Genomic DNA, 20,546 nt, shown 5'->3' with positions numbered 1-20,546 from the left:
TTCTAAGGTGCTGACATCATTCCTAAAGCAGCTGTTTGGAAGCTGTGTAAATGAAATATGTCTGATACAACGAGGCTAAAGGCCTCTAGATAGTTAAAAGGCCCTTTTGATTTATTTTCGTCTAAAACACTAAATAGCAACAAGCACCATCACAATACTTTCCTAAACAGGTTTTACTTGATTAAAAAACAGTAACAGTAATATTATGAAATATTTTACATTTTAAAATATTATTTTTAAGATAAAATAATATTCTTTGAATAAAAAAAAAACTTTAGTGACTTGTTTAAATTGAATGGTTGTGTATTTAGAGACAAAATGCTTGTTAAAGGGATGGTTCGGAGTAAAATCAACCTATGGTCCTTTGCACCATGACCTCGAGCCAAACACCCCCCCCCCCCCCCCCCCCCCCCCAGAAGCCTTTTTTTCCCTTGGTCGAACATTATTAAAGTTAGAGCTTATTTAGAGATATCAGCTGAATGGCTTAGTGCAGACGCTAATGGATCCAAGGTTGTATCTAGTAAATTACCCCACTAATAATGCCCAGAATGGTACAAAACTTCTACAGTAGTACAAATAGGTTCTGTACTCATAAAACGAGGCATTGGAAAGTTTGTAAGTACATCAGGAGTTTATTTAAATAACACTTGCCTGATGGCTTATGCTACCGCTAACCCGGACATCGAGGTCGCTTCCGTGATCTGGGAAAAGCCCGTAAAAGTACTGGCAGAGAGCCAGGATGTAGTGTAACGAACGCCCAGTTCCAGGAATGCACTAATATTTTGATGGTAGAACCAGTTTGCAACAATTATTAGTTAACACTAAGTTGTCAACACTTTGGAAAAAAATTTAATTCGTCGTTACACTACATCCGTATGCATCGCTTTCTGTCAGGACTTTTACGTTTTCTTTGACACAAATTGCATTGTTGGATCAATATTGTTGTCATATATTTTGGGACTGACTATATTTTTAGTGGTGGAATTCACATTTTCCTCAATGGTCTTTTAGCCTGTACCATTTAATGTCTGTTGACTATTTTATCACCATAGACCCAGAACAGCCAGCTCTCACTTGTTCTGATGAGAGAAGAGGAGAGGTCAAGTCTGAAGAAGGATCAGGTAACATGTTCCTTATATGGTCAGAACTCTTAACAAGAGCACATCCTTACTGGAATCACATCCAGTCCAACATTTACATCATAGTCTGACAACAATGCAGAAAAAGTGATTTGTGTCAGTTTATTGGGGAAAACACAGTAACACCTTTACCCAATCACATCGTAACGAACCAGACATGCAACGTCTAAGAACTAAAGACAATTTTTTAGTAGATTCAACTAATTTCTATTTCAGTAAATGAGACAAGTTATATCTTGTATTTTTGAGTTTCAGTGTCAATGAGATCATCTGCTGCTCTGGAAAACTCTCTTTTCTCCTCTGTTGTATGTGACAGATTTTGGCCATCACTGTTGTAAAGGAGACCTGTACAGGTGAAACTAACATAATGGTCAAATGATATTGAAAAATTGGGCCTGTTTTAAAGGGATACTCCACTTTAAAATGAAAATTCTGTCATCATATACTCACCCTCATGTTGTTTCAAACCTGTATGAATTTCTTTCTTCTGCTGAACAGACAGTTTCTGGTCCCATTGACTTCCATAGTAGGAAAAAAAAATACTATGGAAGTCAATGAGACCAGAAACTGTCTGGTTACTGACATTCTTCTAAATATCTTCCTTTCTGTTCAGCAGAAGAAAGAAATTCATACAGGTTTGAAACAACATGAGGGTGAGTATATGATGACAGAATTTTCATTTTAAAGTGGAGTATCCCTTTAAGGCAAAATAAAAGATAAAAGGCCGTCTGCTTCACAAGCACTATCAGTTCTTTATTTCCACAGACATTAAAAGCAGATACAAATATTATGACACAGTAAAGTGAACGCTAATGGATGGAAAAAAAAATCCACACTCAGCCCAAATTTAAACATTTCACTTTTTAAATGGAGGCATGTCTGTTAATTATGGGACAAGGCATCACACTTTTTACTCTAGTTCATGTTTCTCAGGTGGGTTTATTTTTAAAGTCAGTTTCTATTTTTACAATAAACTACACTTTATTTTAGTTGTAAAATAAAGTTCACCACTGTGCACATCTTTTTTTTAAATTCATGTGCCCTCATAATCTTTAATCAAAATAACTTCCCTTCCTCTTGCAATGACGTCTTTTCTCTGATGATGCGTTCACCAGCGTGGGGGCGGGACAACCTGTCACTCACATGACATCACATTAATAGAAAACCACAACCATCCAATCAATTCCCAATGGACAAAATCAAGTCCTGTCCTACATTTTTTCTTGTTCGAGAAGCCGTTTAACTCGGATCTACGTCACAATAGGGAAGAAAAGACTGTCAACTTCTGTTTCACGCCAACTACAAAAATCTATTGAACATTTGTTGTTCACACACAGAGAGTTACTTTTCCATTGTTTTCCATTGTAAACGCGCTAGACAGACGTGTATAACCGTTGCGCTCACATCTTGCGTCTTTTGCAGCGTCTCGCTCATGACAGTTCAGCCTTTAAAATAATGTAATTATGTAGTTGACTACATGCCTAAATAAAATAAAAAAACAGGCCACTAAGATGATTTGATAGCTTTCAGAGACCTTGACAACAGAACAACATTATTGTATGACACTATTGACATGTACAGTGTTGTGGAATTAACAGTGCACAAATATCATCACCTTTAAACAACCTCGAGCCTGTCATCGGTCCCTGGAGAGCCTCCAAAGACATCGGTGACATGGAGATCAGACGCTGTGAAGGGCCTGGCAGCAGCAGAAGGCACATTTATGCTTATTTATGTCCTGGCATCTGTGACGGAGCCAATGAATTCACTTCTGCCACAAAATCATTTTGTTTAGTAATTATTGCTAGGAAGATGGGGGCCAGTTGTCACAAAGGCTATATCTCAGTAAGTTGCTTACATTTTGGGGAATTCGACCCTCCAAACATTTTTTGAGTAAAGAAGTTGTTTAATAAAGTAAAGAAATAAACAATGAAACCACACTCAGATACATTCAATCATGTACATGTTCTAGCATAAAGCATCTGAAATGACGCATTAGAAGTCTGAGCTATATCAAATGAAAGACTTCAAACATGTTCATATTTCTTCTGGACAGATGATTATTTATCACTACTCACTTCAATATGTCTACTTTCTCTGTAGGCTTTTATACACAGTTGGTTAAGCACAAAGAGTGAATTCCAGTCTGATGTCATTGTTGATATGAACTCAAAGTATTTGGATCATATCCTGATTTTTTTCCCCCACTCCCCCTTGTGGATCTTTTTAAGCCCAGTGATCCTGCAGACCAGGAGGAGACCATCTCTCATCACCACTGCAGACAGCTGCCATCCACTCTCCTCAGTGCATACTGGTAAGTGTGATCTAGGGATTACGATAGATAAATGCATTTAATCGCTTTTTTAGGGATTCTTTAATAGAAATATTTAGTAAGTGATCATATGAAAGACTAAATTCACATGTAGAATTTTTCTCGTCACATTTCTTTTTTTTATGAATGATGTGTTATTATGTGTTATAAACATGGTATCTTATATTGTCTACTAAATCTATAAATCGTTTTGTTATGCAAATGAGCATATGTGCAAGGGTCGACTTATGTTACTTATATCCAAAAAATTCTAAAGTTAAGCATTGTCCTTAATTAAACTTTTTCCATGAGCCACATGTATAATTGTTCTTTTATACTGTAAAAATATTATCCAATTTGGGTAACGATGAGACGTTTAATGCAGCTTGTCCCATGTGGAGAGTTTTGAGTGCCAGGAATGCTAATGGAATTTTTATTGGGAACAAATTCCTTTAGAGACAGATAAGATCCTGCATACGGAAGAGAAAAAAAACAACAACAGTTTTTCTGTCTATTTTGGTCAGAATTTTATTTCATCCAGAAGGAGATTATTTTATCCTTAAAGGATTGTTATTCGCATTATATCATTAGGATATTTGAATATTGGTTATGATTAAATTAAATGACTTTTCTTTAAGTGTCTACAAATGTTTATTTATTGTTTAATTATAGTACACTGTAAAAATGTATAATCAATAAGTTATCACTTTTTTTTGCATTGCTTTAACTCGCCAAAATAAGTTATGCAATTTTCAACTTTTTTATGTTAGACAAGATTCAACTCATTTTTTTAAAGTCAGTTTAATGTAATAAAGTTGAAATGACTTCAAGACAATCATCCAAGTTGATTAAACTTAAAATTTAAGGCAGCAACTTTTTTTTTACAGTGTAGTTTTTTCATTTGGAAACATTTCTAATTTTCCATCTGACACATATGCTGTACAATTTATCCACTGCATGCACATTATATCATATGTTTTGTTTTTAACCTGAAAGCATCAGAAGTACCTTTGCAGAATGTTAGTGTCATTAGAAATAATTCTGCCATATAAGGACAAAGACTTTTGGATCTGGCACACCATATAATCAGTTACTGAAACACTTCAGCAGAACAGCCTCAGCCTCAACACATCTGCTGTGATCCACTGGGTGGCGTTTATGTGTCTAAAACAACATTTGTAAGCAGCACAGAAGCTTTGGAGGTCCTAATTAGGAAATGTGTTGCTCTGGAGAGTGTGTGACCTCATTCTGTCCACTGAGAGCGCTGTTGAGCCGCTACTGCTCTTCCTCGTCTCTCCAGTTCTGACTGTTGACAGTTCCACTGTGAACATATATACCATATGAAGCCTATGGTTGTGATGCATTTTCAGATTTCTAAGGCCTAGGATTTACATTACAAGCTATTATATTAGGGCTATAGATTAGGGTTAGTAACAAGTAATCAGCATATTACTATTCTCTTGCGTACTTTTGAGACTTTTTTTTCTTTTTTTCTTTTTTTTAAATCAATTCAACTTATCAATTCTTATTGTCTCTTATAGTGCTTTCACATTTTCTTCAATATGCATGTTCATTTTGAATGTTATTTTAAAAAATCTGATTCTTTGATACTTTCACAACTGGCTCTTTTGTTTAGACGTGCGGGTATGAACAGGTCATATTCTGGATAAAGTGTTTACATCACACAAAATGATGTTTAATGAGATGTAATGTATTTCAGCTGTCTTAAGACTGGAATACATTACAATACTTTTGTCGAGTAGAGAGGAGTCAAAGCAACTTGTCAGAGCAAGTTTTTGGCAGTCGGACTATGATTTAATCCAGGATATCAGAAGTGTGATATTTAAAAAAATATATATTGTGTAGTGTATTCCAGCCTTTATTTAGATTTTAGGAAACCATGGCAGTCAGGTTTATGGGAGCTTCGGGGCACAACCTAACACATTTTGGTTTTGGCTCAATTATTTACAAAATAATTAAGTTATTAATCTTTTTTTTTTACACAAGTAACACACACATCTCTGCTACAAATGAACACTTAAACGTTTTTTTTCTAGGACCTACCATTTTTCTACAGTTGCACTGAAAGTGACAGAAGTGCAAATGTTACAACTTACCCAGTTGCAGGGTTAATTGAAACAGACAGAGGGGTTAGTTGTAACACACATAATTCAGTACTATTTTATCTGTATAGTTTGATATTGTTTGTACATCTGTATAGACAGATATCCATACATACATCCCTCATCCAATCATCCTTCTATTATGGATCAATATCATGGATAGAGATATGAAAGGGCTGCACAGTTTTGCAATAAATAAATAAATAAATAAAATCATTATTACATATTGTAATTGCTATAGAATTATATTTGTGTGTGGCAGCTGCATGCAAAATTATTATTATTAATAATAACAGTAATAATAAAAACGAGCTCAAAACCACATTAAAGGGTTTATTGCATGAAAAACAGGCTTTTTAATAAATAAACAAGTGATCAATGCATAGTTAACAAATGTGAAAAAAATCATACTTTGACATTTAAATTCTAACATTGTTTGTGAAAGTCCAACAAAGTTAAATGTGGCAAAATAAATATATAAATAAATACTCAAACCTAAAAAGTTGTGTGGCTCCGTTTCATTATCGTTGTACACTGGGCGGCTTAGTTGTAACACTGTACTACAACTAACCCCGCTGTATAAAAAATATTTTAAGCCTAGCTAACAGTTGCTAGGAGTTGCTGATATTTTTCAAAATGGTGCTATGTTTTAGCCAACAAGACAGTGATTAAGGTAATATAAAGTTATATTTGGTGATGTATAGCCTGGAAATCCAGACCTAAATCTAAAAGATTAATGGTCTGGCGTCAACTAATGAAAATCGGCCAGCTCGAGGGGCGGCACCAAGCATGCATTTGAAGATCTCACTGCACGCAATTGGATAACACTACGACCAATCACAACAATAATCCCCATACGCTTAGCTACCAGCGGAGCTAACTGGTAGATTACACTCTTACCGTATCCGGTCGGCAAAACAGCAAAAACGTCCTTCTTGCAAAGGAACGATTCGAGCGCCGTCTTCTGTTCCTGTTTTAGATAAAAAGCCAAGTCTAACTCGTTCATTGTATCGGCCAAAGCCGTTTCAAACAACTGGTATTCATCCATAGCCATCTTGCAATGTTTACTAATGACTTCGACGTCACAGCGCTGTCGTCATCTGTTAGCTCGCCTCTGGCCCGCCTATATCAGATAACCCGATGTGATTGGTGCAGCTCAGATAGAGAGGCATATTTAATGAGCATCATTACTCGACACCAGAGTAACTCGATGAGCAAATTTAACTTGTGCTCTCGCGAGAACTCTGGATTACCAGGGTAGGTGACGTACACACCCAACTCAGAAACCGAAAAAAAACGTATGATGAAAAAATGTACTTGCATGGTGTCAAAACACTCTTTGTCCAGAATCTTCACGAAATCTTATCAAAACTTTCCACAAATCCGCGGAAGACCGTCTTCTGGCAGCGAGAGGAAAAGAGCGGAAACACAACCTGCTTGACCCTGACTAACTATATAAAAGGTCCGTGTTACATTTAACCCCGCGCTCCCCTATACATTTGCATGACACATAATCAGAATATGAGCAATTCTGCTGTTAATCAGAATTTTTATGCTCAGTAAACATGGTCAAATTTTATGGCGGTTACAGGTCTGAGGTGGACTGTTTCACAACTCCTCATCACAGTCTCAGATAAATGAATGTGGAAATCTCTGTCTATCTCAACATTCTCAATAACAATGGTTTCTTATGGTAACTCATAAGTTCACTGAGCGAAGTGGATGTCTTCTCCAGAACCGCAGGGTGAAGTGGAAAAAACATTGTGACCTGAAACAGGGTTTTGGCTTGGACTTGTCTGTCAACAGTCAAAAATTGCATGAATTAACACGTAATAAGAGTTGAAAATCTTCCAATGAGCTTTACTAAGGGCAGTGTATGTTGTTGGTCAATGAGATGGAAAACACTGGTATGCTGACCTTCACATCGCTGACCGCACACGTTGTCATGTTCCCTAAATGTGTGTGCTTGCACGGTCACCAGATGAGTCACTAGTCTGTTAATAGTATTTTGATAAATTGAGTGGATTTATCTTGGTAACTGAGAGGCTTTTAAGAAATATTCCTGGAAAATCTGAGAGCGGAGCTGCCCATTTAGGTTGCTTTTAATTCCTAATGGAATAGATTTGATAGATTACTGAATCCAAGTAAACTGAATAGCACAAGATCTCTGGTGGGAGATGAACTTAATTGCTTGGATGTTTAGGAAAACTGGTCCATTCACTTTTATGAGCCATAATAGTGCTGTTGTTTTCCAGTCTACCGCAGACTTCCTATTATAGCTCACATTCTTCAATGAATGGATCATAGTTGGTGCTTCAATCCAGATGACCAGAAGTTTTTACTGCAAATGTTTGTGCAACTATCACTTTACATCGACACTGACCCATTCTTGGATCAATCACACGTACATCGACTAGTATCTTAACTAGTACTATTCTTCAGATCGTAGAGCCTGCCAACAGTCTGCAGATTCCTGTGGCAGGCCTTCAGCTGTGATCTGCTCTCTAGCAGGGTTTAGATAAGAGATGAGAGGGGGTTGTGTTAGCGTATGATGCCAGGTTGTTTAAGCAGGGCTATTTCAGGCCTCCCACAAGGCAGGATCTTAGTAAAGGACAGGTGGATCTGTTTCCATTGTCAACTCTGACCACCAATGAGTCGTTTTTTTAAAAATCCAGACACAAAAACACATTTTATTTACACCATCATACATATTATAAAAGATAAAGTGGTGGTCCCACAAAAAAATGTCTGGATGTAACATAAAACATCCAACCAAGTGGCATCGGCAAGAAAAACAATGTCTCTTTTCTCAAAGATTACTACTTTTCTGAGATGCTTTAAGTAAAAAAAAAAAAGCTTTAGTAATGTCTAGAAGTCATGCATTGTTGATCTTCCAGTTGAGATGTTTGTGGATGAGTTCAGACTGCTTCGGACTTCAGTCCTTTCATGGAAATCATTTGATCTTGTAGCCTTTGCTCAACTCTGCAAAATCAAGTGTCTGTAATCATTAGTATGTTTTTGTATTATGTCATACATATTCATGAGTTACTACAGGAATGTTGGCTGGATCCAAATGAAGCATAGTTGTCTTCATACATCACAACCAGCAAACCCCAGAACGTTCAGGAATAAGTTGATAAATGAGAACAGTGCTCAGTTTTATTACAAACATACCATCTAGCGGAGATGGTCAAAAGTCCAAGTTTATTTTTTAGGGTCAAATTGAGAATCAAAGGCATCCGAGGACAGTGACTCTTTCGTGTGATGGGGTCATCCAAAAACTCCTGAAACGCAGCATTTGAGAAGCAATGAATCTTTTAATGTCCACTTTTCCCCGTTTTGTTTAAAAAGACAAGCCAAATGCAATAGGAAGTTTACTTCACAATATAAGCACTAATAAACAAAGTTGTTGTTGGAGAACTCATTAAGTTTAGCCTTCTGATTACTGCACTGGTCTTAAACTGATTTGTTTCAGAACGAGCACAAAACCGCAAGATACACGCGATGCACCAGATCCCAATGAAAAGCTGTGAAAATTCCTTTAATTCTGCTCACTGATGTCACAAGCAAGGAATTCAGATGAATTCAGTTCCCTCTCTCTGGCTCCCTCCCCTTCACTTATCTTTTGCAGCATAACCTAACATGGAGAGGGCAGCTGATGCTTTGTCTGGGATTACTTGGTTTGTGATTTGGGAGGAGAGGCCATGGGTGTGGTGGGCAACAGGGGGGCAGGGTGTAGGCTTTAAGGGCCAGCTGGGGTCGTATATATGACAAATACCTAAAAGAGAAGAGTGGAGTTCCCCTGTAACTCTTTGGCTGTTTGGTACTCTCCATCCATCCTTCCATCTCTTTCATTTCCTCAAGGCTTTCCTGAATATCCCAAAGCAGACATGACTTTCCACAGGCACTCAGGTAAAGATGCAGTGTGTGATGTTCAGGCAGTGATGAAAAACTTTTGGTGGACCGGCCTGTGGATTCTCCTCATTGCTTTACTTATTATGGGACTTTTTGTCGCTGGATATGATTTATAGCTGAGCTCACGCAACTATTCAAAAGTTTAGGTTAAGTAAGAATTTTTTTAACATCGCTAATAATAATAAATGTTTCTTAAGCAGCTAAGCCGCATATTACAATGATATCTGAAGGATCATGCGACACTGAAGACTGGAGTAAAATCACAGGAATAAATTACATTTTAAAATATAGTAAAACAGAAAATGTTAAATTGTAATATTATTTCTCAATATTACAGTTTTACTGTATTCGATCAAATAAATGCAGCCTTGGTGCGCATAAGAGACTTCACCAAGAACATTAATCTTACCGGTCATGTATATGTTTTGATCTGGCGGCATTAGTTTTGCATGGCTTTTGGAGTTTTCTGTAAAGTTTGCCTTATATTTCCAGTATAGATCAATATTAATCTTAAGATCAGATAATACTAGCTAGCCCAGTATAACCCAATGTATCAAAGGCAAGTATTTCTTTATCTATGTAGTTATGATGGTGAGCTCAGTGTACCTCTGTGTAACTGAACATGATCTTACTCTAGACCACTTTAGTCAAGATAGTCAAGCTAATTCACTGATTTAAGTTAACAGAGCGGTACAGACATTCTTTTCTTATTACTTTTTTTGACTACATTTGTTAGTGTCAAATTTAGGTGCCTCAATCAATGTTTGCTTTAATGTGGACATGCTCTCTTTGGTTACTGTTGTCTGAATTTGATCTTGTGTTGACCTTTCAAAGCAGCATTTGCTCTTCGCTTTGGGACAAAGCGGCCCATTTGATAACACTCTGACAGAGCTAGCTAAAAATGAACAGCTGATGGACGGTATCCCAAAAGGCTTAGGGATTGAGCATACTGCTCAGGTCAGTTCACAGAAGCCACAACACTACTACTGTATACGTCTGAGGGGAGAATTCAGGAAAAGGATACTAAAAAGACTTAAAACCTAGATATATTTGGTTCTGGATTTTTCACAAATCTGCTCAGTTTTGTTGGAAGTTTCACCTAGATTATTTTATCTCCTTGGTACACTAAAAACAGATTATTTCATTTAATGAATGTAACCATAGACACAGCTATTTGCTTAAAGGCTAACAATATGATGTTGACAGAGACAAACCCCACTGGGAAGAATGAGTCAGTACTTCTAAAAATACTTGTTTTACTTGTCAACGTCCAGAAAATGCAGCTCTGGCTGGAAGTGTTAGTGGCCACATCTGTGGGGTGATTTGGGATCTGACTTTCCTAAGTTGTTTGGCATGCGGTTGCTAGGCTGTGTTTACAACAGATGCTGAGGTGCAAACAAAACATTTATCCCAACACTATTTTACAGGCCAAGGGATAAAGCAAATATCAATACAGGGCAGAAGGCTATAGACATGCTGAATCTGATCTATGCTAAGTGCAACACTTTTTATGAGCTGTTATTGAAGAGCTGTCCACGTGTCCTATTCATTATTCCAAGAGTATTTAGATGTACTGAAAACACAATATTCTGTAATTGGAAAATAGGCTACTCGAGACCCATGTCCATATACATAGAAGCCTTAAAGGGATAGTTCACCCAAAAATGAAAATTGCGTCGAGTTCAAGGGTTGCTCTTTTGGCGTAAATCTGTGCGTATAGCCATCTGCAGGAGGCTAGTTATTTTATTTTAAATATGAATATTTTTCTTACACAAACGCATCGCTTCACTTCAGAAGGCCTTTATTAACCCCCGGAGACGCATGGAGCACTTTAATCATGCATAGATGCGCTTTGATGGACTTCCAAAGACATGCAGCCATTCACTCCCATTACCAAGCTTGGAAGAGCCAGGACATTTTTTTAATATAACTCTGATTGTATTTGTCTGAAAGATGTCATATACACATAGGATGGCTTCAGGGTGAGTAAATCATGGGCTAATTTTCATTTTTTGGGTGAACTATCCCTTTAAGTGCACCCTCAAATCAGTCCCACACAGATTCTTGTTATTATACTGGCCCCTTGTGGTGACTTGATGTATTGCATTGATCAGGAGACATGCATGTTCACCGGAACACTATAAAAAATATTATGAATGTTGAAGTGTTATATAACAAATATAAAACCCTGCTTCAGTATGGGTCAGTTCTCACCATAGGTTTGATTATGTGAATAAAGTATGTGTGAAATAGTGGGGGACTGAGACCACAGATTTGATCCATTCAGTTTAATGTCTCGTTAATGTAGTTTAACTGTAACAACAATTCTCACAATTTCTGTAAGCTCACAACAAACCACATTATATCTGCCATTTAATCCACTTATATATAGGCCTAGGCTACAGAGCCGGTCGCATAGCCTAAAGTACTCCATCGAATCTCTGGCTTCTGTAGTGAAAACAACATAAACATAATTTTTTTTTACATTGACACAACAATACACTCAACTTTTTGACTTCCTCGCAAGATGAATAGCCTACATTTAACAGATTTCTTACATTAGAGCTCTCTCCACTCGACACTTGGCACACGTCAGATCAGATCTCGCGTCTGTCATTAACCAGTCGTTTCATTTTTGAACAATCATTTAATATTCAAAAATGAGGAGCTTTTGAGGAGCCCAAGTTGCATGTTGAAAACACTTATCATGATAATGCAGTTTTTACTGAATAAGTTATTGCACAATTTTGTGAAATCTTGGCAATATTTTAAAGTGCACATTTAGAAAAAATATATATTTTAAAAAACATCTCACGCTCTTTGTAGTTTATATAATTTTTCTACTAACAATGTCCAACACTATAGACAATTGTCAAACTTGTCAGGTTTTTCTGAAAGTCATGCACATTTTCTTTGGTTGAAATAACAAATTTCAAGCAATATTAGTAGTGATGCAATAGTCAAAGGCCAGGGAGTAAAGAAGAATACAGAACAGTACTAATGGACTGTCTGGTAGGCTGACAGTGAGTCTTCACAATGTTAAACTAGAGATGGTGTTTAGTTATCAGACAAACGTCTCAAATTCAGGCAGAGAGACTGTACATACTTAGACGACGGGCTCGTCACAGGTAAACAGGCAGAGAGAGGTCTTCTGTGTGTGGGATTAGAATGGAGAGATGAAGACTAACATCTCCAATGGGGCTTATAGAAAAACAACAGTCCAGCAAAAAAGCCAACACAATTATGGCATGTGTAAGAATTAAAACATCCAACAAAGATTGAGATTCATTTCAATTTGCCATTAAAAAGTATTTTCCCAGACATCATTTACTGATAAATGAAAGACCTGTGTGTCTGGGTTTCTGGTAATTTCTTTACTGCATTTTGACAAAATATAATATATGAAATATAGGCCTATGTAGGTCATAATAGCAATACATTTAGATTTAACAAATTGGTGGTAAAATTATCATTCAAACTGTTTAGAAGAAAAGATGAAAAAAAAGACCTTTTTAACCCTTAAATACATTCAAGATTCAAGATTCAAGATTTTTATTTGTCACATACACAGTTATATACAAAATATACAACCAGTAGTGAAATGTAAATAGGGTCAACTCCAAGATAGTGCAATGTTATAAAACACTAAAAATAATTAACAATTAAGCAATGTAAGATAAAATTCTAATAATAAAAATTTAAAAAATTAAATTAAAAAATTTAAAAAATGATTAAATAAAAATCTGTAAGCTAACTGAGAATATTTACAGAAATGTACAGACAATAGTAACGAGGTAGTTACATAGCAGCAGTGTAAAGTGCAAGGATGCAGATTTGTAGCTGCATTACAATAAAGAGCAGTCAGTGCTGAGTGCAGGTATTAATGTCCTGAGTGCAGGTATGATGTCCAGAGTGCAGATAATGCTAGGAGGCCGAGTTTAGGAGCCTGATGGCCTGAGGGAAGAAGCTTCTCCTAAGTCTCTCTGTTTTAGACCTCACGCTGCGGTAGCGCTTACCTGATGGCAGCAAGTTGAAGAGACAGTTATGTGGGTGGTTGAAGTCCTTAATAATTTTGTTGGCTCTGCTCTTGCAGCGCTTGGGGTAAATGTCTTGCAGGGGGGGAAGAGAAGACCCAGAGATGCGCTCAGCTAAGCGCACAACTCTCTGAAGTGATTTGCAGTCGTGACTTGAGCTATTCCCATACCACACTGTGATACACTGAATTAAAACACTTTCTATAGCCCCTGAATAGAAGGTTTTTAGGATCGTTGGTGATAGCCTGAATTTTCTCAGCTGTCGCAGATGGTATAGTCTTTGCCTGGCTTTCTTCACCTGTGTGTGAATGTGAGAGGTCCAAGTAAGATCCTCAGAGATGTTCACACCGAGGTACTTGTAGCTGCTCACCTTCTCCACTGGTGTCCCACTGATCATAAGAGGAGTAAAGGCCTGCTGTCTCTTTCTGAAGTCCACAATCAGCTCTTTGGTTTTGGTCACATTCAGAGAGAGACAGAGAGAGACATTCATGTTTCACCAATCATTATTACATATTTGGGTCTTTAGCGACCTGGATCTATATCTATCATGAATGGATCACTAAATGCGATAATATAAAACTCTCCTGATATTAGAGTAATTACAGAAGAATAAAAGAAAGCATGGTTTGTAGCTTAGTTTGAGCAGAAGTTTTATACCATCGTCACTGTTCTCGTCAGAGCTCATTTCCCAGTACATTCAGTATCTGGCTCATTTTCACAATCTCAAACATATTCTCAAAACTATAATTTTCAACATCTTCAAAATCAATATTTTGATCACTGACAGCATCTTCACCAGATCCACCATCCAGTGATAGTGACAATAATATTTGATTGCGTTCAGTACTTGCTCTGCTGTAAATCTCTGAGCCATTTCAAGTTTTGCTGATGATACTTCCTATTCTTTTGTTTTCTGCCTGCGGTAACTATGAGTGAAACGTCACTTCATCATTGTGTATCAGACATTGACACCTTGTGGAATAAATGTGAATTGCAGTCATCAAAGATTCATTAATTGTTGTTCAGAAAAAATACTTTACTTTATACTGTTACACACCTCGGGTGTTAAAAATATTGGGAAAATAGGCAGTCTTTTCTAAAGAAAATAAATAAATAAATAAATATATATATATATATATATATATATATATATATTGATTACAATGAATTGGTTGAAATATACTAAGAAGGTGGATGTCTAACTTTAAAAATGAATGAGGAGGGTAGTGAATGATGTCCCGGGTCACTAAATACCGAGGTGTGCGTTTAAGGGTTCATCTGTTTTCGTTGTTTAAAATCCACATAGCACCATCAAAATAACAGTTTGGCAGTCCTTTTTATAGTTTGTTTTGTCCCTGCAGGCCCTCGCAGCTATCTGAGCTCCACAATGACTGAGCGTTTTGACTGCTTCTACTGCAGAGACAACCTGCAGGGAAAGAAGTACGCCAACAAAGATGACAAGCACGTGTGTCTGCGCTGCTTCGACAAGCTCTGCGCCAACACTTGCGCTGAGTGTCGCAAACCTATAGGCGCTGATGCAAAGGTGGGGGTGAAATAAAGTCCTTTAAAGTGCATTTTACATTGTGCAGTGCTCACAGTGCTCTCTATCCAGGAGCTGAACCATAAGAACCGCCACTGGCACGAGGGCTGCTTCCGCTGTGTCAAGTGCTACAAGCCGCTGGCCAATGAGCCCTTTGCTGCCAAGGACGATGGCAAGATCATGTGTGGGAAGTGTGGAGACCGTGACGGGTCGCCTCGCTGCCAGGGCTGCTACAAAGTGATTACGCCAGGTGTGTGTGTACAGTTGTAACAGCACATAACACCCTTTGTCGACACAAAATATCTCGGCCACACGTCTTGTAAATGATAGCCAAAGTGTTTGTGTTGCACTTTTAGGATCTAAGAATGTGGAATACAAGCATAAAGTCTGGCATGAAGAGTGTTTCACCTGCGTTGAGTGCAAGCAGCCTATCTGCAGCCAGAGCTTCCTGACCAAGGGTGATGATATGTACTGCACTCCCTGCCATGAGAAGAAGTTCGCCAAGCACTGTGTCCGGTGCAAAGAGGTCAGTTAGGATTGTACACTCTAAAAAAGATATGATCGATGAGTTACGATGTTTTTAAATTGGTTTAACTCACCAAAATAAGCAATTTTCAACTCTTTTTAATGTTCAAGATTCATGTCAAGTTTTATGTCAGTTTAATGAAATTTAAGTAAAAATGATTTGAACATCCAAATTGATTGTACTTTAGTGTACTTACAACTTTAGTGTCAAAAAGCTTCATAGATGGCACAGAAACATGACCTGAACTCTATATGTGCAGTTATTGAAGTGCTGTACAAAGTACAGGCATAAATGTACAGCTAGACAGTCATTATTAAAAAATTAACCATTATATGTGTGCTTAAAAACAAATGAATGAACACACTTAAGTTTGAGTCAGTAAGATTATGCTCACCAAGGCTGCATTTATTTAATCAAAACATACAGTAAAACCATTATGTTGTGAAATAGTATTACAATATTAAATAACAGTTTTCTATTTGTTTTATTCAAATTTATTCCTGTGATTGCAAAACTATATTTTCAGCAGCCATTTCTCCAGTCTTCGGTGTCACATGGTCTTTCAGAAATCATTCAGGATTCTTTGATGAATAGAACAGCATTTATTTGAAATAGCAACTTTTGTAACATTATAAATTACTTTATTATCACTTTTGATCAATTTCATGCATCCTTTCTGTATATAAGTATTCATTTCTTATTTTAAAAAAATTCCCAAAATTTTGAAAGATAGTGCACATTGAACTACATTTTACTTTAGTAAATAAAGTCAGTGCGAAATTAATTGTTTTAGAAGAAATTGGTTAAATTCATTAACTCACTCATAAAGACAGTCAGTTGTCGCCACCTGGTGTAATGATGCAACTGCAGTCACAAAATCTCAGTCCCATATGACACGCTTCATGTGCACTTGCGGACTTCACAATGGCTGCCTCATGCACCAAGTCCAATCCCATTTGTCATTTTAAGTTTCAGTTTCGGTTTGGTGACCGATATGCACTTTTGCCAAGCCAGCAAGCCTGCAAGCTCCACAGCAAACTTCTACCCGCCAGTCAAAGCGGCATTACGTCACGGAAGTGTGTACTTGGTGGAAGATTGCGAGCACTTGGGGTTCCATTTGGGACAGGGCCTAATTGCATAATATATAATCACTTAGCCAATTAAATTAGAAGACCAGAAATAAGAGTTCTCCTATCAGGCATGTTCTGAATCCTCTGTTCTTCTGTCTAAACTCTTATGAATCAGGCCATTACCAGTGGTGGGATCACCTATCAGGACCAGCCATGGCACTCGGAGTGCTTTGTGTGTCACACGTGCAAGAAGCCACTGGCTGGAGCTCGTTTCACGGCCCATGAAGATCAGTTCTACTGTGTGGACTGCTATAAGACTGATGTGGCCAAAAAGTGCTCTGGATGCCAGAATCCTATTACAGGTATAAATGTGCAAATACACACGCATCTGTCCCAATATTAAATTATCATTATTTTCCCCCACAATTGCAGTAAACGCACACACTTTTAAATGTGTACAATATATTTATTCAGAAGAATAGAAAGCACCACTAATAATTGCAATTTAAATGGAAAAAAAATGTGTCTTTCTGCATCCCAGGGTTTGGCAGAGGGACCAATGTGGTGAACTACGAGAACAAATCCTGGCATGAATATTGCTTTAACTGCAAAAAATGCTCACTCTCCATGGCCCACAAGCGTTTTGTCATCAACGGAGAGGACATCTACTGCTCTGACTGTGCCAAAAAGCTGTGAGGGCTGATGGGATGTGATGAGGCTGATTAACAAAAGCAATTAGGATTGATTAAATAGATGTGTCAAACAAACAAAGCTTTGAGTGCTCAACTAAAGAGAAACCAGTGATGGTGTTTGTGCTGATAAATCACTGGAAGTTTGATATCATTTTTATGAAGTTCTTGGAACAAATAGTGAGTGCTATGTGAAGGGCTTTTTAATGTAACTGCAATAAATGTAATCGCTGGATTTGCAAACCTAACAGTGCATTTTAATAAGCTTCAGTTATTGCAAAGCTATGGTAAAACAGTGTGATGTCACAATAGGAATACAACATACCTACATTGCTGTAAGATTTAATGTGTTGAAATAATTCAGTAAATTCATTTTGCTTTGTGGAAAATTTTAAGAATGAAACTGTAAATTCTAACAAATTAAAAAAAGAAACTGTAATGAACATGACATTTGAGATGTATTGAGCATGAAACAATAAATGACTCCAAAGAACATTTTCTTTTATCTTCCAAAACTTTATTTTAACAATTTATACTTTTTCCAGTACACTTTAGATATATTTACAAATATAATTTGTGGTCAGGGCTATTTCAAGACAAGAAACTGCTCGAATAAAAGCAGATCCTATTCATGACCCTGGTCGAGTAGAATGATTGTCATGGCCGAGGTAAGCTCACGTGACGCGTTAAGATATTAATATATGAAAATAAAATACAGCCCATTCTGCATCTAAGGCACCGTCCTATTCTACCCCTGTATTGAGTACAATTGACATTTAAAGAACAGTTTCAGTTCTGATGTATACAGCACAAAGGGCTCGAAAGGTCCTGTTAGTGGAAACAACATCTGCATTGGAGTGAACTCGTCTGAAAGTGGCTGTGCTAGCATATTACAAAAGCAAATGCAACTAACACGTACACACATGCCTCAATGATCGGGTCTTCAGCAGATACACCACAACTTGAAGCAATTTTGGAAATTTAAAGAGTTAAGAGTACATATTAAAGGCCGAACCAAGGGGTCACAATGATATCAAACCCATTTCTGAATTGCACTGAACATGTACACAAGTCTCATGCCAAGCGCGTGTCACATAACCTCTGCAAACACTTTTCCACTGAAGTCTAAGAGCCTGAGTCAAAAAGCAATCTTATACAACAAAAGATTAAAAACAAAGTGGATGCATATAAAACAACAGAAGAAACATTAAACACCCATTGAGGGACTACAGTATTCCTAAACACAGATGGAATGATACAAATAAGGAAATGTACTTATGGATTGACCAGCTGTGGCCATTGAACGGTAAAAATAGTCTGTGAATAATATTTTAAAGGAAACTCAACAATTTACACAACTACAGTACACGAAGCCAACTGAACTCTTCAAGCATATAGAGACCGATCATTCATTACAACCGTCTGGACATTTAAATCAACAGTCGAAAGCTCAATGGTCGAATGCCAAATCCTTCAGGTAAAGTCTAGTGCGTTCTTCACTTAAACGTCCCTGAATCCTCCAGCTGCAAATGTAAATCACAAGAGGCGACATGCTCATCGGTTGCTATGCAAACATCCCTGTTCAACCGCACAGCATCCTCGTAACTAAAATGCCCTCTTGACTTTGCTTGCGCCCTCAGTCCACATTCCTTTTCCCTACTCACGTCACTTTACAATTTGTAACTTGCTGTGTACAGTTAGTGTGGAACAGCATTTCATCTTTTAGTATAGAGCTGTACCACACTATACGGTACACCAACCTGCTGCCTAGTTCTTATTCACAACCACAAGTATGGCTAGACAGCCTAATACTGATTTACATAATACTTAGAAGAGTTTTAAATATATATTTATGCATTTTCAAAGAGAGAACCAAATTTAGTGTGGTTATTTACTCCATTAATGGATGGTGAGAAGTAAACAAACAGTAACTGTATACAAAAGAAAACATCAGGACTTGATAGCACAGTACAACCCTGAGGGGACTTTGGGAATTAGAGAACATTATATCATTCAAGTTTAGTTACTGAAACATGTTTCTTCAAACTCCAGGGAACAGACACCAGAAACATGCAAAAAGTGTGCAAGTTAGAGTTACAGTAATTCTGTTATATTATGCAATATCGTAGCGCAACGATTCAAGCAGACATCCAAAGTTATTGAGGGTGCACTTAAATTAGATATTTGATAACTAGTCATACTTATGTACATGTACAGGTTTATTTACTACAAAACAGGAACGTACAACATAAAAACCTCATTAAACAAAAGCCACAAGTGTTATGCCAGTCCGCATTGAGCTCTATCATCCTTCAATCGCCCAAGGCAGTACGAATATGTTTGCACTCGATTTGAATTATAAAGTCTGGTAAACGTTTTTAACGAAACATCTTGAGAAGGATTTGCTATCAACGAGTGTTACACAGTAGGAATGCTTCTCAGCGGGAGCTCGAGTTCTTGCACAGGGAATATAGTGTTAAACACTATGATGTTTATTCCTTTGGAGCGGAGAAACAACAAATATCCTGAGGTCACATTAGAAGCACTCGAGAGTTGCGGCACCATCAGCCCGTCTTGGGTCACATTCCTGAGCTCCGCTCACGGTTCAGACACAGGGTTTTAATTAGTACGAAGATATGCGAGATGTTTCCTTTCTCAAAACGCTCTGCACTGACTCCATAACTAATCAGATCCTTCTACAAAACGCTCAAGTTGAAATTATAATGAATTTGTATGTGCCACGTGAACACCTGAACTGGAATTTAGCACAAAAAAAAGTGCACGTGGTAACCGTCGTGAGACAGCAGCCGTTTAAATGTGGGGAAGCCACATGAATAAATAAAGTTGTCTCCACGTTTAAAAGACAAAAAAAAAAAAGAAGAAAAAGAACATTTGTTATGAAAAATAAATCCTGATGACAGTATTATAAAGGTGAAGAGCTGCTAAACAAAGAAGCAAGCACACTGAATGAATCTATCACTTTCCCTGAAGCATTTCTTGAGCTCATTTCTTCCAATTTGTGTTTATTTTCTCTTGCTTTTTCCATCTATTATCTGCAGAGGCTGTGCGGCTCTGTGCGACGAGTCTGAGCGCTGACACTCTGAGGCTCAGCTGGACGTGACTCGTGGAGTGCAATAATCAGCAGGCCTTAAACAGACCTGCACATTCACATCTCTGAGAGAACAAGAGAAACAAGGTC

General features: G+C 37.4%; 2 protein-coding genes across 16 annotated transcripts in view; one reads left to right on the top strand and one right to left on the bottom strand.

The window, feature by feature from the left end:
* The first annotated feature begins 3,370 nt into the window (after positions 1-3,370).
* Positions 3,371-17,842, top strand: fhl1a (four and a half LIM domains 1a). 2 transcript variants are annotated; one of them, XM_082177812.1, is made up of 6 exons: positions 3,371-3,453; positions 14,884-15,065; positions 15,135-15,312; positions 15,419-15,588; positions 16,834-17,020; positions 17,200-17,842. In XM_082177812.1, exons 2-6 carry the CDS (start codon positions 14,910-14,912, stop codon positions 17,352-17,354), a joined length of 846 nt encoding a protein of 281 aa, XP_082033938.1. In that variant the 5' UTR covers positions 3,371-3,453; positions 14,884-14,909; the 3' UTR covers positions 17,355-17,842. The 2 variants fall into 2 exon arrangements, with proteins under 2 accessions (XP_082033938.1, XP_082033937.1); XM_082177811.1 differs by lacking the exon at positions 3,371-3,453 and adding an exon at positions 9,326-9,485.
* The window catches only part of map7d3 (MAP7 domain containing 3), a 31,748-nt gene continuing 29,044 nt past the window's right edge, over positions 17,843-20,546 (bottom strand). For all 14 annotated transcript variants that reach the window (XM_082177796.1, XM_082177803.1, XM_082177802.1 and 11 more), the window contains one exon: positions 17,843-20,521. In XM_082177796.1, coding sequence (XP_082033922.1) covers positions 20,514-20,521 — 8 coding nt within the window. In that variant the 3' untranslated portion in view covers positions 17,843-20,513. The remainder of the gene's footprint in view (positions 20,522-20,546) is intronic.

This window comes from Leuciscus leuciscus (genome assembly GCF_965113295.1).
Source record: "Leuciscus leuciscus genome assembly, chromosome: 8".
Lineage (NCBI taxonomy): Eukaryota > Metazoa > Chordata > Actinopteri > Cypriniformes > Leuciscidae > Leuciscus > Leuciscus leuciscus.
This window is presented reverse-complemented; position numbering and strand designations above follow the sequence as displayed.

Coding starts and splice junctions, on each gene's coding strand:
- fhl1a (XM_082177811.1), top strand. CDS start 9,464: ATGACTTTCCACAGGCACTCAG. Junction 9,486..14,883: donor GACTTTCCACAGGCACTCAG/GTAAAGATGCAG, acceptor TTGTCCCTGCAG/GCCCTCGCAGCTATCTGAGC. Junction 15,066..15,134: donor CTATAGGCGCTGATGCAAAG/GTGGGGGTGAAA, acceptor CTCTCTATCCAG/GAGCTGAACCATAAGAACCG.